At 49.8% G+C, this 25,544-nt stretch overlaps 11 protein-coding genes across 11 annotated transcripts; 6 read left to right on the plus strand and 5 right to left on the minus strand.

Annotated features, from left to right (window-relative positions):
- Positions 1–32: 32 nt before the first annotated feature.
- FMAN_13840 (uncharacterized protein) lies at positions 33–959 on the plus strand (the record flags this gene model as incomplete). Its single annotated transcript, XM_041833359.1, has 1 exon — positions 33–959. One exon carries the CDS (start codon positions 33–35, stop codon positions 957–959), a length of 927 nt encoding a protein of 308 aa, XP_041683731.1.
- Positions 960–1,410: 451 nt separating this feature from the next.
- Positions 1,411–2,370, plus strand: FMAN_13841 (uncharacterized protein; the record flags this gene model as incomplete). Its single annotated transcript, XM_041833360.1, has 1 exon — positions 1,411–2,370. The coding sequence occupies one exon, from the start codon at positions 1,411–1,413 to the stop codon at positions 2,368–2,370; it is 960 nt and encodes a 319-aa protein (XP_041683732.1).
- A 518-nt stretch (positions 2,371–2,888) lies between these two features.
- On the plus strand, positions 2,889–3,833 carry FMAN_13842 (uncharacterized protein; the record flags this gene model as incomplete). Its single annotated transcript, XM_041833361.1, has 1 exon — positions 2,889–3,833. One exon carries the CDS (start codon positions 2,889–2,891, stop codon positions 3,831–3,833), a length of 945 nt encoding a protein of 314 aa, XP_041683733.1.
- Positions 3,834–4,071: 238 nt separating this feature from the next.
- On the minus strand, positions 4,072–5,063 carry FMAN_13843 (uncharacterized protein; the record flags this gene model as incomplete). Its single annotated transcript, XM_041833362.1, has 2 exons — positions 4,072–4,493; positions 4,559–5,063. The coding sequence occupies 2 exons, from the start codon at positions 5,061–5,063 to the stop codon at positions 4,072–4,074; spliced, it is 927 nt and encodes a 308-aa protein (XP_041683734.1).
- A 740-nt stretch (positions 5,064–5,803) lies between these two features.
- On the minus strand, positions 5,804–6,752 carry FMAN_13844 (uncharacterized protein; the record flags this gene model as incomplete). Its single annotated transcript, XM_041833364.1, has 2 exons — positions 5,804–6,116; positions 6,172–6,752. 2 exons carry the CDS (start codon positions 6,750–6,752, stop codon positions 5,804–5,806), a joined length of 894 nt encoding a protein of 297 aa, XP_041683735.1.
- Positions 6,753–7,119: 367 nt separating this feature from the next.
- On the plus strand, positions 7,120–9,601 carry FMAN_13845 (uncharacterized protein; the record flags this gene model as incomplete). Its single annotated transcript, XM_041833365.1, has 6 exons — positions 7,120–8,228; positions 8,293–8,359; positions 8,415–8,580; positions 8,648–8,828; positions 8,887–9,048; positions 9,115–9,601. The coding sequence occupies 6 exons, from the start codon at positions 7,120–7,122 to the stop codon at positions 9,599–9,601; spliced, it is 2,172 nt and encodes a 723-aa protein (XP_041683736.1).
- Positions 9,602–9,669: 68 nt separating this feature from the next.
- Positions 9,670–11,431, minus strand: FMAN_13846 (uncharacterized protein; the record flags this gene model as incomplete). Its single annotated transcript, XM_041833366.1, has 2 exons — positions 9,670–9,815; positions 9,877–11,431. The coding sequence occupies 2 exons, from the start codon at positions 11,429–11,431 to the stop codon at positions 9,670–9,672; spliced, it is 1,701 nt and encodes a 566-aa protein (XP_041683737.1).
- A 739-nt stretch (positions 11,432–12,170) lies between these two features.
- Positions 12,171–13,516, minus strand: FMAN_13847 (uncharacterized protein; the record flags this gene model as incomplete). Its single annotated transcript, XM_041833367.1, has 5 exons — positions 12,171–12,737; positions 12,791–12,840; positions 12,902–12,983; positions 13,055–13,281; positions 13,405–13,516. 5 exons carry the CDS (start codon positions 13,514–13,516, stop codon positions 12,171–12,173), a joined length of 1,038 nt encoding a protein of 345 aa, XP_041683738.1.
- Positions 13,517–14,049: 533 nt separating this feature from the next.
- Positions 14,050–15,969, plus strand: FMAN_13848 (uncharacterized protein; the record flags this gene model as incomplete). Its single annotated transcript, XM_041833368.1, has 8 exons — positions 14,050–14,251; positions 14,307–14,493; positions 14,561–14,669; positions 14,737–14,818; positions 14,882–15,149; positions 15,214–15,406; positions 15,462–15,696; positions 15,749–15,969. 8 exons carry the CDS (start codon positions 14,050–14,052, stop codon positions 15,967–15,969), a joined length of 1,497 nt encoding a protein of 498 aa, XP_041683739.1.
- Positions 15,970–16,295: 326 nt separating this feature from the next.
- Positions 16,296–18,491, minus strand: FMAN_13849 (uncharacterized protein; the record flags this gene model as incomplete). Its single annotated transcript, XM_041833369.1, has 4 exons — positions 16,296–17,298; positions 17,355–18,004; positions 18,051–18,218; positions 18,273–18,491. 4 exons carry the CDS (start codon positions 18,489–18,491, stop codon positions 16,296–16,298), a joined length of 2,040 nt encoding a protein of 679 aa, XP_041683740.1.
- A 3,286-nt stretch (positions 18,492–21,777) lies between these two features.
- On the plus strand, positions 21,778–24,684 carry FMAN_13850 (uncharacterized protein; the record flags this gene model as incomplete). The annotated part of the gene is made up of 3 exons (XM_041833370.1): positions 21,778–22,013; positions 22,100–22,344; positions 22,406–24,684. 3 exons carry the CDS (start codon positions 21,778–21,780, stop codon positions 24,682–24,684), a joined length of 2,760 nt encoding a protein of 919 aa, XP_041683741.1.
- Positions 24,685–25,544: the final 860 nt, after the last annotated feature.

A 25,544-nucleotide genomic window follows, 5' to 3' on the forward strand; every position in this document is an offset into this window, starting at 1 on the left:
CTCCTACATCTCAGACCCGGTTACTATTAATCATGCCGACTGAGTTCCATCTCTTCTCTGCTCTCCCAACCAAGCTAAGGCAGCAGATCTGGAGTCTAGCTATTCGCCCGAAAGAGCCAGGAGTTCACATATTCCGAGTTTACGGTACTTCTTGGGATCGTCAGTCTCCGGAGGCCGTCCGGTTCTCATACAATAAGGATCGATTCCGTGAACGGGGTTGCGACGAACTGGGTCTTGCTGTACCTTTAGCCCACGAGGCTCCCGCCAACAAGCCTAGCGCGAAGAGTGTGTCAACATATATGATTGATGCTGGACTATGGACTGCCTGTCATGAATCAATGACCATGATGCGAAAAGCCTTTCCAAGGCCCAGGAGTATCGAGTGCGGCAAAGTTCGTGTCCCCGAGCCAGTCATGGGCTACTACATCTCTGGAAGTGCGCCACTTTATTTCACAATAAATCCAGCGCATGACCTTATTGTCCTGCGACCGGACAGTATGGGCCTCAACCTGGAAGACATTGATCAGGCGCTGAGCTACCGCATCTCGTATGTTGGCATCGAATATGAGTCAGATTGGGGGCCGCAACTTTTTGAAATGCACTATAACAACGGGGAATGTCCAGCACTTAACCAGATTTCAACCCTGTTCCAAAGCTGCACTTCGCAAGGCATATGGCTTGTCGATTACAACCTAAAGCGAAAGGCAAACGCTCCTCCTTCTGACGGTTTGTGCTTCTATGCACGCGACAGGAGGCTTATACAGGTAGACATCTGGGGTGACGGTCTTCTGAGTCACTGGGAGTATATCGAGCCAGTTCCAGATATAGAAAGGTCTTCATTCGCGTTCGCACTAGGGCTAGATGTCAGGATACAAAATCCATACCACGAAGCGGTGCGACAAGAAAAGTTCGAGGCTTTCCCTACTTCTGTACATCTTCTTGGATGGGAAACGTATTGATGCATAGATGCAGGACTGCTCCCAATACACAGAAGTATGTTTTCAAGGAATCAGATACTTAATTGGCAAAGGCAAAAGTTTAATGTCTCAACTGAGTTCTCTCGGCTGATTTAAGCTCTCAGCTACGGGTCAGCTTGACGCAGGCGGGAGGGTTTGGCCTTAGATGCAAGCTTTGCTGCAAGGAACTCTATCCGTCTAAGATACCACATAGGCCAATGAGAGGCCACGAGAGAAAATAATGACATTTTATACTTCCGTGCTCTGTTTCGCATGACATTGGTGACATTCTTCCTGAAACCCTAATCATGGTATGGTTTATAAAGGTGCCCTCTCTCGTTTTCCCTCATCTACTCAGGCCACGTCGCCCACCTTACATCTCGGCGGTATCCTCATTCAGAGCCCGAACATAATCGCACAACCTTTACACTTGCTATTCTGGGATACTTCCAAAATGGCATCAGAATTCCACTTATTCTCAGCACTTCCAAAAGAGCTTAGGCTAAAAATATGGGAGGACGCTATTCGGCCAGATCTGCCAGCGGTACATACGCTACGTCTACAAGTCCCTGGCTCGAGAGTCCTAGGTCGCCGACGAGACACAATCCATTTCCCTCGACGTCGCTCTGCCTACCGACTCATTTCACAGACCGGTAATTGTTTGTCCATTCCATTATGGAACATATATCTCGATGTCATCGACTGTGACAGCGATTTCAATATATCGCCATACTTAATCGATGTCGGCTTGTGGACAGCTTGCCATGAGTCAAGACTCATGATGCAGAAGCACTTTAAGAATAAGCCACTCCAGTATAGTCGCTTTCCTTCGTGGAAGGGGTACTACATCTCTGGTGGTCCTCCTTTGTATCTCACAATCTGTTACAGTACTGATCTAGTTATCCTTAAGTTCGACAGGCTCAACTTTAGAAAATGGGGTCGTGAGACATTGGGCCGCTTACAAGACATGAGGAACATTGGTATTGAATACAGACACAAGTGGGCCATAGAGCTTTACGAAGAAGACGAAAGGGGCATTGAAGCCGATGTATTGAACAGGATCGATCGGTTCTGTAAGGCTGTCTACTACGGAACTCGCGTCTGGATAATCGACCATAATCTGAGACGAAAGGCAGACGCTCCTCCTTGCGATGAAAAGCGTGGTCAAGATTTCTGGTCATGTGAGAATGTTTCTTTTCATGGGGCCGACAGAAAGTTCTCTAGCACTGGTCTCGAGAAGGGGGGAGACCGCCTGGCTCACTGGGAATATATCAACCCCGTTGCAGATGGAGAGCATCGCAAGTCCTCGTTATACTTTGCGGACCGACTGCATGAGTTGTATGAAGAGCGATACGAGGGGGCTGAGCAACGTACAGGAGCAATCCCGGGACTTCTTGGGTGGGGCCGTCTTTGATGTTGGGATAAGTGGTTGAACATCTGGGCGTGGCGAATGGAAGAGCTTGTAAATGATGTATTCATTTTACCAAATCAGATGGTGCCACCACTTGCGTGCACTCATCGATAAAATTCGTTATTTGTGGCAAAACAAAAACCTCTATCCCCTGGAGCACATTTGAACATTTACGAAAGTTTGAACCTTAGACAGCTGCCAGAAGAAACAAGCCGCCCACAAACTGGACTGATGGCAAGCTGTGATAAGGTTGAGAGGTCAAGGCTTCACCCTCAACGCACCAAAGTAAAAGACAATACAGTTTACATAAATACAGATGGCGAGCAGCTACGCCAGTTTTCACAAACCATAAACCACCTCTTCTGACTCAGACTCTGAGCCACGTAGTGCAAACTTTCTATTTCGTTCCAACGGACATGTTGTATATATTTCCACCATCCCTCATTAAAATCCTTATTTGCTCAACTTTTCTCCCCAGCACTCCTCCTCTCGAACAGTATTGACAACCACGACTGAATATCATGGAGGAACGTACATTCCCCCTCTTCTCACAACTCCCTCTGGAGCTTCGGGAACAGATCTGGATGATGGCCATGCGCCCAGACAAGCCGGGTGTTCAAATATTTCGGGTGTATGATCCTGAACCCGACAACCCTGTACATGCAAGGGATATTATGGGGTTTTCAGTCACCGGCGCGTCTCAGAGGCGATGGAGCTTACCGCCTCGCCTTGCGCTTCCGTTACGGAACAAATATCCAGACAGCACCAACGGCTTGAGCGACCACGACATATCGACATATCTGATCGACAGTTCACTATGGACAGTCTGCCAAGAGTCCAGATCTATGATGAGAAGGGTTTTCGGAGTAAACGACGCGTCCAGCCAGAGCCGCTTGGGATCAGCAACCGCCCATTACCTCTCCGGTAGTGCCCCGTCATATATCACAATTTTCCCGGAGAATGACCTCATTGTCTTGCAATTTGATGACATGTTCAAATTCAGTTGGATCCATCTACTTGATCTGTTTCATACAAAAGCGTGGTCTTTTGGTGGTGTTCTTAACCTAGGCATTGAGTACGATGTCGAGTGGGGCATATTTCACAGTGAGAGGGAATTGTTCCATCTCGCTTCCTGCAGCTTATTTGTTAACATATGGCTAATCGACCACAACTTGAAACGGCGAGAAGGAACTCCTCCTCAGAAGGACAGCGTCGAAGTGGAATACGAAAATCCGGTTCTCCATGCACCATTCTATGCCAACGACAGAAAGTTCCTTAGAGTCAATCTCGAGCAGGAAGATGACTGCATGGACCATTGGAGGTATTTAAAGGTACTATCTGAAGACTACGAGGATTCTTCCATCCATTTTGCGAATCAACTTCGGGAGGAGATCTGGCTTCTCAATCGCGATGTCTTTCTTGCTCCGCCTTGTTCAGTTGGTTTACTTGGATGGGACGATATTTAAGAACTGACGAATCAAGGAGCAACGCGAATTCTTGTTCCAGAAGGACTTACACGCGAAGATTGATAAGACAACTTTAAGTAACATTAAAATTTGACATTAATGCCATCTGCATTCAGCCAAAGAACTAAGTTCTCTCTGCTGATTGAAGCTCTCGGCCACAAGTCTCAACTGCATTCAAGATTGTCCCAACACAGACAGTAATATCAATTCGTCGCCCTATATAACGCAAGTTACAAGGCTAGTTATCTTCAACTCCCAAATATTCTTTAAGGAATTCGATCTGCCGAGCCACATTTCGCTCAAAGTTGTTCCCAGTATAAGCGTCGAAATGCCCGCCTGGCAAGATGGAGAGTTGCTTTGGCTCCCGTGCCCGAGAGTAGGCTTCGAGAGCTAAGTCCGTCGGCGTCAAAACATCATTTTCCGCGACCGTCATCAACAGTGGCGTTGGTGAGATGCGATGTATCCACGCCGACGGATCGTGGGCACGGAAAAGCTCCAATGACTTGAGCGTGACCTCGTTCTTCCATGCTGACTTGTGAGCCCAGAGCTTTTGGAAGAAGTCATAACTGTCGGGTGTGGGGAGTGCAGATGGCGCTAGTGGATTCTCATCTACCACCTTGACTGTGGCAGGGGCGTTTCCGGCTGCTCGTTCAAGTCGATCTAGAAAAGGAGACGAGGATTAGCGATGTGGATCGTGCAATGAACTGCTATGGAAGTTGACCAACCTTTCTGGAATTCGCCTTCCATGAACTCGGCAAAATCTGGCCTTACAAGCCGGTTGAAGTTGTCCCAACCATTCAGACACGGGACCTGGGAGAGAACTATCTTGACGCGTCTATCAACGGCCCCAACGCGGAGGACATGCCCGCCACTGTAAGAACTTCCCCAGACGCCAATCCTCTCCGGATCAACTTCACTCCGCGACTGGGCAAAGGTAATGGCATCGGATATATCGGCGACTTGGAGATCAGGAACAATTTCCTGCCTCGGTTGACCTGGCCCAGTATCGCTGTCCCCGAGTCCTCGGTTGTCATAAACCACACAGGCCATCTTGAGCCGGCTGGTAAAGCGTTCGGCGAAAGCGTCAAGATCCATCTCTTTCAATGCTGAGAATCCATGGCAGAGGACCAGGCATGGCAGCTTGGATGGATTCGCTGTTGATGGCAGGTAAAACCACCCTCGAAGGGTGACACCGTCAGATGTAGTAAACTCTATATCAGAACGAGGCATCTTTTACAATTGAGGAAAAAGTCGATAGTAATGTCTATTGAGTGTACTGGAGGGCTGGATCTAGGTTCCTTTAAATCCTTTAAATGAGAAATCATGTCTTAGACTTGGCTTGCTTCTGTCGGTGATTGAATGGTGCCCGGACGTGCATCTCGTGCGGTATCTTGATTAACGCGGCGTCTTAATTTCCCCGGCTTCTCAGCTTATAGGCGGCTTCTCGGCTTGCCAGCAATCACTCAGGTAAACAATTTGTCACCCTCAGCTAGGCTTTGCCTATTCAGACATACAAAACTAGTATGACTTTTATGATACTTTATTCTACAAGCTAATACTACTCTCGATAGTTTCTGCTGGACGACCATGGATATGCGAAATAAAACAGAAGGAAGTGAATTATTTCTAGTAGAAAGGCCTGGCCGATTTGCAGAATTGCGCCTCTACCGGGAATTATACTTTTAAATCTCTTAGACTCATGCAATCTAGTCCCTTTCATGAGAACATCTTTGGTTCACAAGTCCCTATAGACGAACCTTACTTGAAACTTACGCAATGCTCAACTATCTGCATCATTAGGAGCCTGGGGCGCCACCTTTTCTCCCAGTTCAGTGGCAAACAGTAGAGACGACGACTTCAAATGTAATAGCGGCGATGCTTACAGCATCGAATAATGGTTGAGCAGGTATTTGGTTCATTGCCGAACTTGTGAATCATCTGTATGCTTCCATACACACGCATCTCTATTGTTAATCAGTGGTAATACTATCTGCTGAAGCTTTCCCAGGAGCCAGGTACTTGTAAATGTCCTTCACTGCATCTTTCTTCCTGCTGGTAAGACTGGCTGGGCCCTGCGGTCCAGGATCATCAAGAAGAGAAACCTTCCTCCATTCTGTCTCATGACAGACTTCCAACATGGTGCCTGACTCAAACTCTTCAGTCTGAGTGAGTAAAGCCATCATGGCATTGGCTACAGCATCAGGCGGCAGGAGATAATCTCGCTCCATGTCAAGGAACTTGGCTGCCTCGGGTTTCTCTGAGAATAGTGGTGTGGACACGGTTCTTCACAAGCACATATTAGCTGATGCAGGATATGATGGGAACGAGGGTGTCTCACCCTGGCGCAACTCCCAAGACCCGAATGCCCGAGGTTTGGGCGAGAGGTGCCATTCCCCGGACAAAACTGCTCAGCGCATGCTTTGAAGCAGTGTATAGCGGAGTGATGATGCTTGATCTCTGCGCAGCAATGCTCGATAAATGGATGATGGTTCCAGGAAGACCAGCTTCGACAAGCTTCCGCACAGCAATGCGTGTAGTCTTAATAGGGTGCACGAGGTTAATGTCGAGAACCTTGTACCTCGAGTCGCTGTCTCGGTCCTCCCAGAAAGAATTGCTTGATGGTTCGTAGACGCCAGCTCCAGGGACCACGACGGTTGGTATGCCTTTGAAGAGTGTCATGCAGTGGTCAAACGCTGCCTCGAGCTGGGCCCAGTCTGTAACGTCGAGTTTGAAAAACTTGACCCTGTCTGCATCTTTTGGCTGCAGTGAATCAATCCATGTCGAGGCGGTGGGATGAAGAGCAAGGTCTGCGATTAGAACATGGTAACCGGTCTCGTGGATCTTCTTGACAAAGGCTAGCGAGATGCCTGACCCGCCACCAGTGACAAGGGCGATCTGGCGTGTGGTGATGTCGGTCATGGCTTTGTGGTAGGGATTCCTCGTGCCAAACATCGAGCCGTCTGGAACACAACCTTTTGGACTAATTGATATACCTAGAGTATTTTGACTGGTTACGAACCGCGACACAAGACTAGGACGACTCTCGGCTTCTTGGGCACGGCTTCTCGACATTCGGGGAATGGTCTTATTAGTGGCGGAGCTACATCACCGCAAACGTCTAGCTCAAAGTCTAAACCCGGGGTACTAGATCTCTCTAGTCTAGACGCGGGGAACGCGGGGTCTTCAGGTCGTACCCATGTGAACTGCCAGAGCCAAGTCGGGGCATCATTATTAAGAAGCCGCCTTCGCAACAAGTCCGCCTCCTCCCCTGTCTTCACTCTCCACCATGCCCGTCCGTACTGCCATTGCATGTCGCCGATGCCATTCCCGCAAAATCAAGTGTTTAGCACCAAACGGTGTCCCTTGCCTCAACTGCGATTCTGCAGGGGCAGATTGCCAGCTCATTGATTCGAGAAGGGGCAAGTACCCGCGTCACAGACGGCTCAGGACAGCCAAGTCCTTACCCGTGAATAAGGCCACGGAAGCAAATGAAACTTTGCAGTCTTCGTCAAGTTCCTCAAACCCACCACCGATATCTCTATCGCCGCGGCATGTAGTCCATCTCCCTGCACTGGCGTCACCATCGACCTCCCATCGTGGCGCAGAGTTCGACGCCACTGACGCCCACGAGACTCTTGTGGCTGCCGACTCGGGGGATGGTAACACCAACGCCGCCAACATCAACAGCACTGCCACGACGCATGACACGCCTGAATCACCTGGTTTCCTCTATGCTCGCATCGCCGAGAACAGTGCAAATAACAACTCTACATCAACCATCACCGACACCAATAGGACTGCCTTTCTCGGCGAAGCCTTTAGCCTCAGCTATGTCGTTCACAATGTCATCGGGCCTTTATTTTCCAGCTCATCAACTCATCCCCACAGACTGCACTTCCCCTTGACTTGCCACGGCGACGGTGGCTCCGATCCACGCTCCCGAGTAGATATCGTGACATGTCAGATCAGCCATCTGAGGTCTCAACGTCTCCTATACTTCCCATGTCGCGAAACACTCCACCTTCTCCTCGACTGCTACTTTGAGGCCTTCCACCCAGCCTTTCCGATACTTGACGAGTCCTCGTTTCGCAGAGCTACCGACGCAGGCGAGACTTCTCTCATAGTTCTCAGCGCACTGCTCATGGTCGCCGTGAGTATCTGCACCACAGATGTCCTCCAACAGAATGGGTCAGTCAGCCGGTACGGTGCGCGGAGTATCTACTATCATCAAGCAAAGGCTCTATACGATGCAGATCAGGAGCCCAGCAAAGTTGACATCATTTTGGGCACCTTTTTGATGAGCTTTTGGTGGGGAGGCCCCAATGATCCCAAGGACTCGTGGCATTGGCTGGGAATAACATCAAATCTTGCAACGAGTCTTGGCATGCATCGATCGTAAGTTTTATTTTGTTCTAGCTGTCTCTATGACAAACTAACCGTCCTGTCTTCTCCCTAATAGGACTCGAAACTCGTCCGTGGACTCTAAAACGGCGGCAAGGTGGAAGAGAATCTGGTGGTCTATCTATGTATGCGCCAAGTTCTTTCGTCACGATTGACTGTTGCTGACTGAACTTGATCCAGATCCGGGAAAACCTTGTTAGTGGCTCAATTGGAAAGCCTCGTCACATATCCGATTCAGACTGGGATGTTGAGGCGCCAACAGAAGAGGATCTTGAGAGCGTGGTTAGCTCCGAGAGGCCTGAACGCACCGCCTATTTCATATATATGGCCCATTTATCCAAGATATGTACGTAGCTATACGAAGAGTAATCCTTTCCTAGGCCACCCAGCTGACTAGCCTCGTATTGCCCCAGTCGGTGGTATTCTGTCCTCCAGATATGCAGCCTCCAAACCTGTAGATTCGAGCAAAGAATCTGAAGAATTGGAACATGACCTTCAACGGTTTCGTTCTGAGCTCCCAGAAACAATGGTGTACAAGGGCCTTGGTCCAGATCAACAAGGCCTCTGGGCCGCTATGCTTGCAATGGCAACGTGGTGGGTACCACTGTGTTCAAGACTTTGCCCCAGCCCTCGCACTAACTCCGTCCATCAGCTATGCTACCATACTTCTTTGTCGTCCGCATAATGAGGATCAGACCGGCGAGAACTGCCGATGGGGAAACCGTCGGAAAGCTTTTGATGCAGCGAATGAGATCACTCGTATAACAGAAGATATTTTAGCAGACTCAGCCGGGAGGCTATGCCAAATACACACGTGAGTAGTAACTGGATGGACATCAATCCACCGTGGTTCTAGACTGACAATCATCACCCTTTGCAGAATACCAGCCCTTTTTAACGCTCTAGCCATGCATCTCCTCTCACTCTGCGAATCAAGAGAGTTGGAGAACTTCCAAGTCCGAAAGGGTCTAGCCGAAGCCCGCTCAGACATTTGCATGCTTGGCCTTGAGGTCCTACAGGAATCTTGGCCAGTTGGAAGGTGGGTGTACCGTCTTTTTGCCATGATCAGAAATCGAATGCGGGAGTATGCACAACCCGAACCCTCAGGGATGGTGAATCACCCAGCACCATCTCATCCATCTGCTCAACAAGAGGCAGATCGGGAAGTAGAAGACAGTCGAGATGACATTCAGGAGGATACTCAAGGATGGCAAAGCCATGACAGTGCCGAGCAGGACGTGGTCGCCGCTTGGTTACCTACACCACTGTACTCGGCTGAGACCTTTTCGCCGCATCAATTTCTGGATCTGACAGCCCAAAGCCTCTTACTTGAGGATTATATTCCTGATATATTTACTTTCAACTAAAAACAATTAAATTACCTGTCGTACATTGAATAAACGTTTAAAACCCCACTATCAGCCGAAAAACTAGACTAAATCCTTCCGCGATCAAGAAACTTTCTTGGGATAGGCACGTGCTTTGCTCTTAGATACTCAGCCACATTCTTTCCCAGCACATCATAAGTCGAGCTTGCCGCCACTCCTCGGTCCAGATGATCTTTGAGCAGAAAGTGAACAGCTACAGAACGGACTTGTTAGTGGTCCCTACCGGTGAGGGGCGAGCTTGAAGGTCAACTTACCTTGGATATTTGGCAGCTCGAATCGTTCGACACGTCCTCCATTATAATCATTCTGTAGAATATCTATGATTCGGTCTACGGTGAGCAAGGACCTCAGCCAGGCATACTCATCCTCGTGGCGGACAAAGAAGCCGATATTACAATCTGAACCTTTGTCACCCGACCGGGCGTGCACGATGTAGCCTAGCGGTGCCATGATGCTCGGCCCAAAGGAGAGCAGCGGTTGTGGCTCAGTCACAGGTTGCACCTCCTGCTGATGCACATAAGGAACTGTATCAATTGGTGGCTCAATGTCGACCACGCGCTCACGCCAAGGAAGATGAGCTCTATGCCTGATAAGGGCTTGTGGCATTATAGTGACAAAGTACTCATTGTAAGGCTTCGGAAATGCCTGGCGGTCGTCGACGGCAAAGGTGGCTCCGGGGTACGTTGACATGACGATGTTCCAGCACTTGTTGCGGAAGTTGTGCGGCGACAGAGCATCAGCGTCAAGCGCTTGGGCAAAGACCCTCACATCAACAGTCGCGGCGTCTTGGGATGCTGGGTTGGACTGGCAGCTCCCGCTGACTGTAAAAGCAAGCTTGGTCATGGACTCGACATCGAGGTAGAATCTTAGCTGTTTCTCCAACAGAGCAGCTTTTTCTTCAGCGTCGAGGCCCACTATGAAGTAGTGTACCTCCGCCTGGTAGCCTCCGGGGGCAGTCAAGCCGACCTTTGTCGTTGGCGGGGGCTTTTCGAAGCCGATGTTGTGTACAAAGACACTATCAGGACCGGCCTGCTCCATCTTGACCTGGTCCACGATGGCTACCACATCCGAGTTGTAGTATCGCTTGCCCTGCAGCTCATAGAGCAGTTGGGATCTACACGTGTTGATAGATACTTCGCCGCCCCTATCCTTCGAGTGGTGGCACTCGATGAAAAAGGTACCATCATACTGAATGCGGGCAATGGGTAGATTTAACAAGGGACTCTTGCCCTGAGGGAGCGTCTTGAAGCCGGTGTAGTTGCCGCCGGTGACGTAGTAAGAACACTCGATCAGATGACCCGCGATCAAAGCATGTGCGAGCTCCTGGTACTGCGCGCTAGACCACCCATGCCAATATGCAGCAGCTCCCATGGTTGGGGCAGCATCGGCCACGCGACCGCAGAGGACGATGTCTGCCCCATTCATGAAAGCCTGTGATATACCTCGTGAGCCTAGGTAGCACTGCGCATACACCGGGCTGTGTTCCCATTCCTGAAAAGACTGGCCCGTAGTGATGTTTCGAAGTTTCGCTCCCTCAGAAACGTACTGCTGGACCACGTCGAGAACTTCGTCTCCTTCGATCCAGGCAACTCGAAGGTCTGTTCCAGATTCCTCGACGATATTTTGTATACGTTGATATAGAAGTTCCGTGTCGCAAGCCCCGGCGTTGACAGCCATCTTGATCTTTCGCGCAGCCAAATCTGGAAGGGCACACTGGAAGGAGTCGACGAACTGCTGTTCGAAAGCAGGAGCAGCGTCGAAACTCTGGCTTCCAGCACGTTGTGCTTTGAGCATTCCGCGTGCTGCCATGTTGTACTCTGACAGCCAGTCTCCGACGATAAAGTCGACATCGGCGTTCTTTGCGAGCTCTGCCAGGTTCTCAACCATGTCTGTGATGGCCCCTGATGCTGAGGCCACACGGACAGGACGACGATTTATTTGAGACCCCATCTTCAAGGCTTATTCTGACGGCAGTTCTGTTGATACAGGCTCTATGAATGTGTTGTCGTTGTTGTTGCTACAAAGGTTAAATCTTCTGTGCCAGGAGGAGAGGTTGGCATTGCAGCAACAGCGATAGTTTTAACCAAGTCACTGCTGTTGTAGATGGATCAGAGGATATTGAGGGGCAGTATTGCCGCGGCGGACTCGGCTTCTGACTGTGAACAATGGTTCGGTCCATTTGGGTACCGTGAAGACGGCATCTTAGCCCAGTCCCCGCGGCATCACAGTGAGTTGATGATATGCCGGGTGGCCAATGGCGATCAAATCATGGTACGACTACTCTTCTGGGATCAATTAGAAGAAAGCTACTAATACTAGTAATGAACTATCTGAATTGTGGCTTGACTGAGTAATCTGGAGTTGAGTCTTGTGACAATGCCAGTTTTCCTACCCAGTCCAAGCCAAATAATTCTCGCTTCGTCGGCACCTTTGCCCCCGGACTCGTTCTAGACACTCTTTTACTGAACGGTCTTACTGCACGGTCGATCAATAGTACATTTTCATGACCTTCTATTGATTCTAGGCGTCAAATGACTATTTTAGCCAGCTACAGGATAGCGATGGCATTGGGAGGCGAGGCACATCCACTAACCACCCTCAATGGAGCGCTTGCTAAGAAGAAGGACCACCTTTTATGGGCCTTGCACTCTTCTGCCAGTGCCTCCAGATCCCAAAGCTCGCCGATCGGTGTCCCCCACTGTACAAGTAACCATTCGTGTAAGCAGCAGTCTTCTGGGTAAGGCCATGCCTCGAAGCCCATGGTATCTCCAGCCACTGCCGCAAAGTGTTTCGAGTACAACCATCTGACTGTCTCGTCATTATTTTCCAGTCCAATCATATAATGCTGCTTCTCAGTGCCTAAAGCTCGAATATCGGCCTTGGCGTTGCTTTTGGAGGAAGAAGGTATGTCAGACTTGTTGTCCAACTGAGAGGGGGCCGTGAATACATACTTGTGCCATCTCACGAAACCGCTCCTCACGATGAGGATATCGCCCTGTCTTGTCTCTGTCCCCTGGTAGGCGAGCGTAGCTTCGAGCTCCGAAACTGGGATTTTGTGACAGCTGATGGCTGACGGTGGTTCAATGCCCGGATTCTCGTGCTCCCACCAGCTCAGCTAATTTCGCTAGGTGATTAGTGAGGGTAAGCAGGTTGAACACAGATACGTACCCAGTCTACAAGGACCCCTCTACCGACGATGCCACCTCTATCACATATCTCTGGTGTTGAGATAAGGTAAGTAGTGATCAAGGAGACTAGTCTTGGGCAAGCGGCACGTACTGTGAATGCCAAGATCATTTGAGGACTTGAGCTGATCATGTGTCCAGCCATTGTAGTAGACTGCTGTCTTCTGGCTCCCAAACTGTCGAGTTAAGCAACTTGTTAGCTTTTATACAAATGGCGCCTACACTCGTGAAACCGGTTGGAGCTTACATGCTTCAAACTGTCCCACTGAGAGCTTGTCTGCGTGTTGAAGGATATAACATCGTCAAAGGCGACAAAACCTTCCTCTGCAAGGTCCTTGACGGTATGTTGTAGGGGGATCCGTCCGAAGCCCGGAAACTGGATGTTGTGTAGGGGCCAGTCGAGCTGCACGTGCGTCCCGGTTTGGATCTCGTCTTTCGCCTTCTGTACAACTTCCTTGGTGAGGAGTCTCAGGGCTGTAGATGAATTGTCAGTTTCGCTTTAGCCATTCTTTTCCTCTTCCAGTAGCAGCTATCTTTGTGTTGTGACTAAACAGCGCAGGATATCTTGATCCTGAACTTGCTTTCTGCTCTACTTACTTCCCAGTTGGTCTTTCTGACCATCAACGTCGAAAAAGCCCCAGAGACATCCTTTTGGCTGATCTTTTACCACTGGAAGGTCGTCAAACTCGGGAAAAGAGAAGTTGCTCATGATTGTGCAAGTAATGTGGGCTGCCACACACATCGACCACAAATTTCGCAGGTCTATCGGCCAGTCGCCAAAAACGAGAAATGTTATGACATCCTCCACTATTTGACAGAAGGTTTTCCCTGGGAGACGTAAATGTGGCTGAACTAAACCGCACTAACACTGGGCCTAAAAAGCCGAGACGCCGCCTCACTCACTAAACTATCCTATTTTGGTACCGTGTTTGAGAGGCGGCTTCTTGAGATGCCGAAGAGGCCGTTGGTTTGGTTCCCTCTGATTTTGCATCTGCATCCTCCTCTATGGACGACCCCTTGCCCAAGTTGCCCTAAGGTCATGTTGAGATATCCCTGGATCACTTCCCCACGATCTGTTACCCCAGACGCGGAGAGACCCGCATCCCCAGATCTTCTGCATATATAGATGCAGTCGCTTTTCCCCAGAAAGCGATCTTCCGGCGAAGCAGCATCTCAACATAACAACCCTGACTCCAAGACAAGAACAAACAAGCAAACGTCGTCAGGGGTAGCAGAGACGAAATGGCTGCAACCATGAACAACAAGTCGATTCCAGCGACGAAATACAATTTCGCACTTGTATTCTTCGTGGCTCTTGGCTCTTTCACCTATGGCTTCAACGCCTCCATCATGGGCACTGTCTTCGGCCTTGCCCCTTTCTTCTCCTACTTCGGTCTCAACCTCACCGGCCCCGGTGCAGACTATGCCAACTCAATGATCGGCGGTACTAAAGACCCAAAGAAGACCTCAAGACATTTGCTAACAAGAGTTAATTCCAGCTACGAATGGCCTTTTCTCGGCTGGAGGTATCATCGGCTGCCTCCTTATGACGAAACTCGCCGACAGATTTGGACGAAAGAGGACTATCCAGGGGATCTGCGCTGTTTGTGTTGTTTCGGTCATATTCCAGGCTGCTGCTGTACATATTGCTATGTTGCTTGTGGGCAGGTTCCTCAATGGTCTTGGGTAGGTTCAGAGCGTCACTACGCTATTCACGTATACAGCCCAGAGCTTACGTTAATCAATTTTATAGGTCCGGCATGATGAATGTGATCATCCCTCTGTATCAGTCAGAAGTTGCTCCGCCACACATCCGTGGCCGCATGGTCGGAGCTCATGGTTTCTGTCTCGTTCTCGGCTATGTCGGTTCATTCTACGTCCCCAGCCTCTGATCCGTTTATCATGACTAATGCCATCTTCCATTTACAGAACTTTGCCGCCTGGACCGGACTCGGGTGCTACTTCGCGACCAATCCTCAATTGCAGTGGCGGCTCTGTCTTGCTCTTCCTGGTCAGTAACGAAAAGCCTTTGCATTGCGACTATCACATCACTGACGCCATGGCCCATTCATAGCTGTTGCTCCCGGTATCCTTGGCCTTGGATCATCGTTCATTCCAGAATCTCCCAGATGGCTCGTAACGCAAGACCGTGGGACCGAGGCCCTCGATATCCTCACCAAGCTTCATCATCAGCCAGGCGACTCGAACAATGAAGCGGCCCAGTCTGAGTGCCACGCTATTAAAACCCAGTTGATGTCTGAGTCAAGTGAGCCCAAGTCGTTTTTCGGCATCATGAAAAAGCCCTCCTATCGCAAGCGACTCCTCATTGGCATATTTGTGCAGTAAGTAAACTGCAAGCACCATGAGCCACAGCATGCCTCGAACGTGAGCTGATTCCATCTCTAGGTGCATTGCCCAATCTACTGGAGTTCTTGTAATCAACAACTACCAGGTACTTCTGTACAACGGCCTCGGTCTAACGGGTTACCTCCCACTTCTCCTCTACGGAGTGTATACAGCTTGGGCGGCTTTGCTCAACTGGGTAGGCGCTATGTTTGTTGATAAGTTTGGTAGAATTCTTATGCTTACTGTTGGACTTGTACGTGATACATCCTGATCCTCCTATTTGGCTTGGACATACTGATCATGCGCAGGTTGGATGTGCACTAATGGTAGCTGGCGAGGCAGCCATCGTCGCTGTTGCAGCCGAGAACAAGAACAACCACGCCATCAACGCAGCCGGTGTATTCTTCCTGTTCGTCTTTGTTACTTTCTATGCCACATGCATCGATGCCATCAGCTACATATACTGCACCGAGATCTTTCCCACTTCCATCCGAGCCAAGGGCGTGAGCTACTCCGTCATTGGCCTGTTCATCATGACTCTGAGTAAGTGAAACTTGTTTTAGATATTGATTAGCTGACTGACATATGCTGCTAGTATATACGCAGCCTGCACCTATCGCCTTCGCTCAGGTCGGGTGGAAGTACTATCTTGTGTTTGTCATTGTGCCCCTTCTTGGTGCCCCTGTTGTTTATTTTATGTTTCCTGAGACTAAAGGTCTTTCATTGGAGGAGATTGGAACTCTCTTTGATGACGGGAATGAGGCTTCAACTGTTGAGGTTCGAGAGGATGTTGCCGAGAAGCTCGATTGCTTTTGAGCTGCGGGAATATGCGAACTCAGTTAATGTCTGTTTATGGATCGTTTTAATTAAAGAACAGCATCAGCCGTCTCGTAGCTAATACTTCAGCATGCAGTTCCCTCTAAAGCCTTCTATTCTCTTTTGCCTATTGCCACTTTCATGTTCCACTGTGCCATGTTATAAAATACTCCATTAAGCCACGTCTTCATACACTGAATTCACTGTCCTTGTCGGTTGTTTTAAACTCTTAGAGTATCCAACGCTACATAACGTCCCCTAAACCTACACCAGAACTCAAATGCCTGTGCGTTGAAACAAGCATAAAATTAAGCTCAACACAACGGTCAATGCTCGCAAAAACTATACTGGATACCAGACCAGCTTTGCTCCGCGTCACGCTGATAACTAGTCCTCTCATCCATGAGCTTCAATCGATGCTCCTTCGCCTCCTCCAACGTCATCGGCATCGTCGACTCATCAGCCTCAGTTTGAACCATGTGTACCAGCTCCTCCGGAAGGGGATTACCACTCTCGGCCGCAGCTTTCAGAGCAGGGTACTCTCGTTCTCCCCCAGACACCAACTTCGCAACTGCGTTGGGAATGTTCTTCGCACTCTCCTCATTCAAGCCCCTGAATGCACTCTCCATCCACCAACTCTTCTGCTGAGGCGGCACGTTTCCCGTGCTGATAATCCTCGTTCTCGGATCAACAAGCCAAAGCGCTATGAACCGTCGATGCCCTGGTTTGCTCTTATCATCCAACTCCACAGGCGAAACTCTATGGTGGAAAACATTCGGGAATGCCAGCAATCTACCCTGCTTCGTCTCAATCTTCCCATAACGCTGAAGACAATCACCACCTCTTAGATTGGTGCCGTAAACTTGCTCCATCCAACCAAAAGCATCCTGGCCGATATTCCAGTCCTCTTGGTAATAGTCAGTCTGCATACGGAATTGCAGATAACTGGGCTTTATGTTCTCTGAGTCAAGGTAGTAAAGGGCTGTGCCGACAATGTGCTCGTTCATTTGGCCTTCTACGTGCCACCCTCCGGCGGGAAATGTCGGTTTGTCAGGTGTGAGTTCGATGGAAGCCATTTTGACGATGACTTGGAGGTCCTTGAATCGTTCGCGTAGTGACATTCCTGGCTTGACACCATAGTCCCATGCTTTGAACTCGGGGGCCTCGGGTTGAACGGGCTCTCTGATCTCTTCCCAAGCATTCTTCTTGCGGGTATCATAAAGGAGATCGCCAACTGCATCTCTGATGACGTCTTCATACTCAACCTCCCCTGCATCATCAGGCGTCCAGTGATCGATTCGTGGAGTCCAGTTTGCCTCGTTGTCGTCACTACGAGGGTTAGTGGTCCTTCTCCAGTCTAACTCCAGTAAATGGCTGTAACTTACTCGGGATTCTCAGGGCGTGGGAAGCGAGCCTTGGTCCGTCCAGCGGAGACGATGTCCCAGTCTCTTACAAACGACACACTGTGATCCCAGGCGGGAAGAGCTCTTTCAATGAGTTTCTCAACCGTCTCATAAATATCACTATGTTTGGGATGCAGATTGTTGATGTAGCTCGTCAACTTGACGCTTCCATCATCCATGAGCTTGACATTGGACGGGAGCCACTGGTAGGCATCAGACCAAAACAGCTTATGCGAATCACTACCATTCACCGCCCAATTTATATGGTAGCGATCATCGTAGCCTGATGGGACGTCGGCCGGCTTTTTAGGTATGACTTCTCCTTTGCCGCTCCATTTATCGACCGCATCTTCGACGCCAACTACCTCATCGCGAAATACGCGAGAACGTCCATACACGAGAGGATAAAGAGAAGGGTGTACTAGGTTCTGGACCACGTCATTGGTCCGAGGATGCCAATCTGGGTTATCTTTCTGTTCATCCTTGAGCTTTGCAAAAGCGTTCCGGAGACGTTCATGGAGGGCATCGTCGATGAAGGTATCTGACTTGATGACCGTTGCATTCGCATCCAAAGCTGGTATGAGACCAGTCTTTTCAAAGAACTTGGCCTTGACACGAAGCTCTTCTATACACTAAAATCATAAGCGTGGAACGGAAGACACAATTGAGCGTTCTCACATATTCGAGACAACCCCGATCTAGAATATATTTGAGTCTGTCGGGTCCATAACCAGCACCGCTTCTGAATCCGGGGTTCCTATGTTGCACAATCTCGTCGTACAAAGGATCAACCCGAAGTGCAAGGGCTTCTTGGATCCATTTCTCCGCAATGGCTTCATCAAAGACCTTTGATCTGATGAGCTTCATTCTCCATTCGATGTTTCATGCATTCATTCATACCTTTACATGCCAGTCAGGCTTGTCGGTCAATTGATTCATCACAATCATCATGGCAGCCTCGCGCACAAGCAGCATATCAGATTCAGCCCCGACGGAGTTGTAGTGAATTGCAGTTGGATAGATTTCGCCTTCATGGTGGTAGTTATGATACCGAAGGTTCATGCCGAGGCCCGGATAGCAGCCGACTGTTGGAGGGTCAGGTTTCTTGTTAGAGAACATGGCGACGTGATGGAGTTGAGATATTGGAAGTTTACGGTGTAGTTGAGTTGGGGTAGACGCGCTGTACTTATTTATACGCAATACCAGCAACCGTTTGGGGGTTGATATCCACATTCTTCCGTGAATGGATGCGTAGGAAGCTGTTTGTTTCATCTCGTCAATTCACGAAAACCAATTGCGAAATCACGTGCGAATGTGGGGGTATTTTAGGCAGGCCAGGCAGCGGTTCTAAGATATTAGAACCTCACATGCACAGCTAAGCCAGTTTGAAGGGCATAGATAAGAAGAAAAACTTTTAACAATTAACAAGGCCAGAGCGCTGGTCTCTCAACTTTTTTCGTAGACCAATGTACCTTGGTGCAAAGTGCTATATGAGGTACTACCTCCCAGGCTTAAACCCGCCAAGCTCAGTGGTTCACAAGTACCAGCACCCTTATTCTTCTTTGGTCTACTATGCTCCATTTTCGTTTTGTAGTTTCAAGTGAAAGCTTCTGATCAGGGCACCGCTCTCATCAAGCGTCATCACCTTGAGATCCGCCATGCTCTTAAGCTTGGCCGTGCATTCCTTAACCTGGGCGTCGGTCATCTTGAGACCAAGCTGGTCGATACGACTCTTGATGGCGTTCCATCCCGTGAGTCTCGACGTGAAGTGCACGTATCTTGATAGACCGAAATCCTCGGGCTTGAGGATCTCATACGTGGAGGGTCGTTGAGGATTGCCTTGGCATGGACGCCAGCCTTGTGGGTGAATGTGCAGAACCCAGCAATTAGGCTGTTAAATGGCACGTTAATCTCAACGCATTCTCCAACAAAATCTTCGATTCTCCTGAGTTCGTTTAGCTTATAGTTAGAAAGAATGTATTTTCTGGAGGTCAGCATCATTCTAGCTATCTATGATTTCATCGAGTCAGATCATATTCAAGACCGCGTGAATCAGAATACCAAAATATGTCAATATATCACTTCATGCTCAGCCACTACAGCACTATGGTTTTAAATGTTCTACCTGAATCGGTTGACCAACACATGCCTCATGTGATGTATGTAATAGATGCAGATGTAACTGAAGCTCCTCAAAGCTTGCAACAGACTCAATGGCACATCAATGGACCATCGTCATATCTTGTTGGTAGTTGAGGTGACGTAGAGTTAAGACTACCCTACAGCTGACAAAAACAGCAAAATATGTGCTAGCGCGGTGAGAATTTTAGCGAACTCCCCGTGCACGACCAGAAAAGCTTGTCCATGTGCCAATGTTGATCACGCTCGTACCAAGCAAATTGTCGCCATTCTGAGTGACTAAAAGGCTCGGCACATCCGACCACGTCGTATTATTTGAATCATGTGTCGCGTGCTCAATTACCAAGAGAAAACAACAGCTCGACTTTACGAGCTAAATCTGCCAGGTACACATTGACTTGGACTGTTTTTGTTGTTTTAGTTGTCGGTTATGTAACGAGAAATTAGTGATCGTCAGATACGACAAGGGACAAGGTGTTTCATGGCTTGTTCCAGCGGCATGACAGTGGAGTAGAGGTTGATCGTCTATCTCGTGTGCCGTGTACCGCCTCTTTCTCGGATCACGGAACACAAAGGAGGAAGCTATCGAAAGTCTATGAGATGGAGATGCTCGTATTGACGGAAATGACATTGGGGAACATGTTATGACCTCCACGGTTAGCAATGCCGAGCCGTCGACCATCGACATCGTCTGGAGGCTGGAACCTGGTGTTGACCGAAAAAGGAGAAGAGGGCCCCGCTTGTCAATGCAGCCTTTGCAGGTGAACTGCCGCCGTTGGAAAGGCTCTGATTCTTTTTTTATGACAGAAGCACGCTAGAAGGGTGCGTGCTACGGGGACCCGCTGCGAACGCTCAACTCCAACGAGTCAGCCCTGGGGGGATGGATATACGACACGACCAGTTATATTGCCAGAGCCGTAAAACGGGAGACGTCAAAGGATTCATCCACCGGTGAGCACATGATGAAACTGTAGCTTGCAGCTCGTGAAGGAGGGAGGTATGCATCGCAACGGTCGATCCCGCAGCCAGACGGGTAACGGCAATAATACATATGATGACGGATTATGAAGGGCTGAAGGATCTAGTTTATGCTTACTGTGCCAAGCATTCCAAGTTTTTAATCCTGTAATTGCAGTAGACAGGATGTAATCCAATGCAATCCATCAAAAAGACGATCCCAATCGAAGATCGAAACAGTCCGAAGAGGCGCATTGCCAAAGACATAAATCACCCCCGCTCAAAGGAACACCCAAAATCAAGGCAATGGCTGTAGACGAGTGCTGCAGAGTGGTGGCGGTGCATGCAGATTGATTACGTCGGGCGGTTTCGCGGTGTGAAATACTCTTCAGCCCAGTAACTCTAAAGGATTTGGGATTCGTGCCACGCAGTAATTACCACAAACAGGCATCTACCCCACCGCGGAAGAGCATTGTTACGGCCCCGGCGGCCCTTGACATGCACGCCATGGATGTTTGGGGGTTGTCGAGTGGCGTAGCATGGAAACACAACAATACATCAAGCCCATCAGCGGCGTCTGCATGCTGATGTAGCTCGACCAAAAGAGATGCGCCATAATTGTGTGATTTCAGCCGGTCAATTTGTTCCGCCAACTGCACAACACTGGCGGTGCACACCAAGCTTTGACGAGCAGTCCTAGGCAGTACAGTATTAGCCACGTTGCGACCCTGGGTTTCGAGGGCTTCCCTAGAAAAACCATTGGCGGGGCTGTACCCTGCTAAAACGAGCCCCTAATAATCTGGCCGCGGAGGAGCTAATGAGCTACTTTTGGAGTGCCACTGACCCCTGAACACGCGACCCCTTTCTTATTTGGCCTCGAGCTCTTTGCTCTGCATGTTTTTTCTGATGGTGTCTACCCCACATTCTCCCGCTCATTGGAAAGGAAGGTGCAAAATCGCCCAAGTCCAGACCAGCTCGTTCCATTGCGACACACGACACACCTCGGCCCTGTCAGTCATTAACTGTACGGTGCTAACGTTAGACTCTTTAGCTTCGGGGGGGAGACAGACGAGACTTCTTGGCTCTGTTTTATTTCCATCATTTTCTTCATTTTTTCCCCGATCCCTTCCCTTCCCTCCCTTCCCTTTTTCTTCTCTCCTTTCCGCCCCCATTACAAACCTCTAATCAACATCGCCGTCGTTTTCGTTGCGTGCGCGCCGCCCGCCCTCCCTCCTTTCAACAATCAGCGAAGCGGCCACTGCGTCTGAGTCTCTTCTCAACGACAGACCGCGCAAGGAGCCTAGGCAAGATGTGTTTCCTCTTCTCGGTATCCTATGTTTTCGGCGTCTTCTTCGTCTCGGTAATCGCCAGCAAACTGCTACATTTGTGGACACATTTCTTCACAGTGCCCGCCTCGGCTTTCATCCTATACCTACCGACCTTCTTCCTCTTCGACCTGTTAGCGATATGCATAGCGAGGCTGTTTTTGAGTCAGTCCAAGACACCGTGGGCTTGGATTGGGTGTCTGTTCGGTACTATAGCTACGTATGTCTTGTCATTTCTCGGCGATCGATTGCGATGGCCCCCAATTTGAGATGAACATGCAAACTGACGTTTTCGCGACTTGGCAGACTTATCTCGATCGGCGGCTCGGCGTCGCAGCTTGGTTTCTTCGTTAAGACCGGTGGAGAGCTCGATTGGCGCGATGCGACGGCTTACGCTACAAGCAAGGAGGGTCTCAAGGTGCTTTTCAGCGGCAGCGAGGCCGTGATAGCATGCGGAATTGGTCTGCTCATTATCGCCATTCCCATCCATGGATTCTTCTACCGCGCCTTTGGTGCCTTCGTTGGCGCAATTGGCGACAACATCCTCTCAGGTTCGTGTCTGCGATGTCGGCTTTCCTGGTCCGCCCGCTAACTTTCTGCTTCACCCGCTAGTCTATTCCTACTTCCGAAGCTTTCGCGTGCGAATCCCTGGTATCCAGCGCGGTAGATATTCAGCTCTCAAGAATGCCGATACCGATCTCGAATCGACCGATACATACTCGATGGATGAGGATCTCCGATCCAGCGCCGAAAACCCTCCGCGTGCGGGCGGAGAGAAGCTTGCCACTGTTCGAGGCAAGATTGCTCGATTCTTTGCGCGAATCCCATTCTTCTCGTGGCTGTGGAAAATTGCTCTCGCTCTTTTCCTTATGCTCACGCTGATTTTCCGACCTGCCAAGCCCTACGATTTGTTGTCAATCACGCTCCCTGTTTCGATGCTCGATGTTTTCGCTCCTGAGCCCGATTTCTGTCAAGCGCAGCGAAGCTTGATTCAGAACGCTTTCCCGTTCCCCGACTTGATCAACAATTCGACATGGAAACAACCTGAGGGCGATTACTTCAGAGGCTGGGCGCCTTTGGTCAACAAGGATATGAGCCCTCTTGGTGAGGCGTACCGAAATCACTCCGTCGATTGGTTGCCCGAGAAGGGAGACCTGCCCCGTGGCTTTTTTCGATTCGACCCCAAGCGCTTCAAGAACGGTTACCACGGTTCACTTAGCAAGGGCAGCACTATCATTTCCGAGCACAAGTGTCCCCAGGTCTCGCTACAAGAGAAGGATCCCTACTACAACCCCGTCCAGGACCCTTTGAAGATTACCAACCTCGATACCGATATTCTGCCTACACTGAAGGAAGCGCTTGGCAATGGCGACGTCAAGATTAAGCATGTTGTGTTTATTCTCATGGAGAGTCTGCGTGCAGACTTCTGGCCTCTGCAGCAAGGCTCCCATACTCACAGCCTGATCATGGATCTCAACAATAGCGATAAGGAGAAGGAAGCGGCCAACGAGCGATTGTCCTGGATGATGCCTCACATTGAGAAGATCACTGGCCTGAAGCAAGGATTCACCGACAAGAACGGCAAGCCGTACGCGACGCCCAACTACACATGGCACGATCAAGCGGAGGAGGGTTTCGGTGGCATCAATGTCGCGACCGCCTACACCGCCGCCACAATGTCAACCAAGAGCTACTGCGCCAATCACTGCGGAGCCTACCCAATGCCTGTCGAGAAATTCGCCGAAGCCGACACCGACAGCTACCAGCCTTGTCTTCCTCAGATTCTCAGCATGCTCAACAAGGTCAAGACCAACACATCCTCTGACGATGCCGATTTCCGTGATTTGCAGTGGAAGACTGCTCTCTTCGAGGCCGAGATTGAGGAGTACGATCGTCAAGAGAAGTTCGACGCCAAGCTTGGCTTCGAACACATCATCACCAAGAAGCAGCTCGAGAATCACTGGCGCTTCAACGAGTCGGACGTCTTGGGCAAGAAGATCAACTACTTCGCCTACCCCGAGCCCATCCTCATGCCTCATCTCCAAGACTTCATCACCAACACGACCGCCAACAACCAGCGTATGTGGTTGACTCACTTCACCAGCACTACTCACCACGCTTGGGGTCTTCCCGAGGGCACTCCTTACTACGATTACGTTTCTCACACCGGTATGAACAAGGTGCACGACAACTTCAACAGGTACTTGAACACCCTTCGCTGGCACGATGGTTGGATGGCCAGCTTGATGAACCTCCTCGACGACCAAGGCATCGCCAACGAGACCCTCGTCGTCTTCGCCGGTGATCACGGCCACTCTTTCAAGGACGACGGCGCTGGCAAGGAGGGCACATACGAGAACCAGTTCATCTCCAACTACCGAGTCGGCCTGACCTTCCGACACCCCCACCTCCCCCGGGTCCAATACGACGCCAACACCACCACCATCTCTATCCTCCCGACCATCCTCGACCTCCTCATCAACAGCGGTTCCCTCAACGAGAAGGACACCCACATCGCCTCCGATCTCGTCCAAGACTATGAAGGTCAATCCCTCATCCGACCCTACAAGAAGACCGACGGTGACCGACGAGCCTGGACTTTCTCCGTCGTCAACTCGGGCGCTGGCATGCTCGGCGTCACCTCCGCCGACGTCCCCTGGCGTCTGGTCATCCCCCTCAACAAGGTCATCGAATACCGAGTCACCGACGCCGTCAACGATCCCATGGAGCTTAAACCCGTAGCTGCGTGGTCACCCGAAGAGCTCGAAACAGAAGTCCGTTCTGCCTTTGGCGACGAAGCCGCGCAGTGGGCCAATGAAGCTATACCCATAGCCCAATGGTGGGCCCTGGAGCGTCAACGTCTCTGGCGCTACCACTCTCTGTCCGCATAGACATGTCATTTTTTATATCTGCATCAAACCGGCGTTTTTGGGAAACAAACCTTTGCTTAAACTGTGTGTATCTTCAACACACATTGCATCATCAAGCATCACGACAGAACAAACCCCCGGTTTCTTCATCCCCGGATGATGAAGACGTGGGTCTCACTCTCGAATCTTGGAACAGCGACAATAATAATCTCTTTTTCTTTTTTCGATACACTTTTCTCTTTGTAAAAAGGGCGACGATACGATGCGTGATAGAAAGGGAAACGGGCCGGATAAAACATCCATGTCATCATTTTTCTTTTATCGTTTTTCTGGCTTGAATAACCAGGCTTGAACTTTATCTACTCGGAGTTTTCGGCGGAAGGGGAATGGGGACTGTGTTCACGGTCGCTATGGCATGGTTCTTTCTGGGGTATTGCTTCTTGGATCATTTGTGTATAGCGTCTAGAGGTTTCTTTTTGAACAAATGCCTACTTGACTACCTTTGACTTTCACGTTGGTGATGTTGTGCTTTGGTGGTGATGGTCGCGTGATGTTCAAGAGGTAAAGTCTACTGAGTACAGGCCCGTATTTTCGCAAGTTACTCTTTACTGGGGTAGGGATGTGACAGGCACTCCATGTAACACTGAAACCAGTCGGTGAGGCGGTCTGAAGGATTGATGTTTCGTCGCACTACGCGTTGTAGATTCTTTGTAGTCCAATTTTGTGATACGGATTATTGACACCTTGGGGCTTGAGCGGGTTTCACTAGGAGCACGGGCTGAGACTGCATTGACCACTTGAGGCTGACAATGTTGTAGCAGATTGCTGACAGGAAGGGCTTGGCGTTAGATCTTTGGACTGAGGCTTGATTGGTTGTGTTA

Source organism: Fusarium mangiferae (genome assembly GCF_900044065.1).
Source record: "Fusarium mangiferae strain MRC7560 genome assembly, contig: FMAN_scaffold007, whole genome shotgun sequence".
Classification (NCBI taxonomy): Eukaryota; Fungi; Ascomycota; class Sordariomycetes; order Hypocreales; family Nectriaceae; genus Fusarium; species Fusarium mangiferae.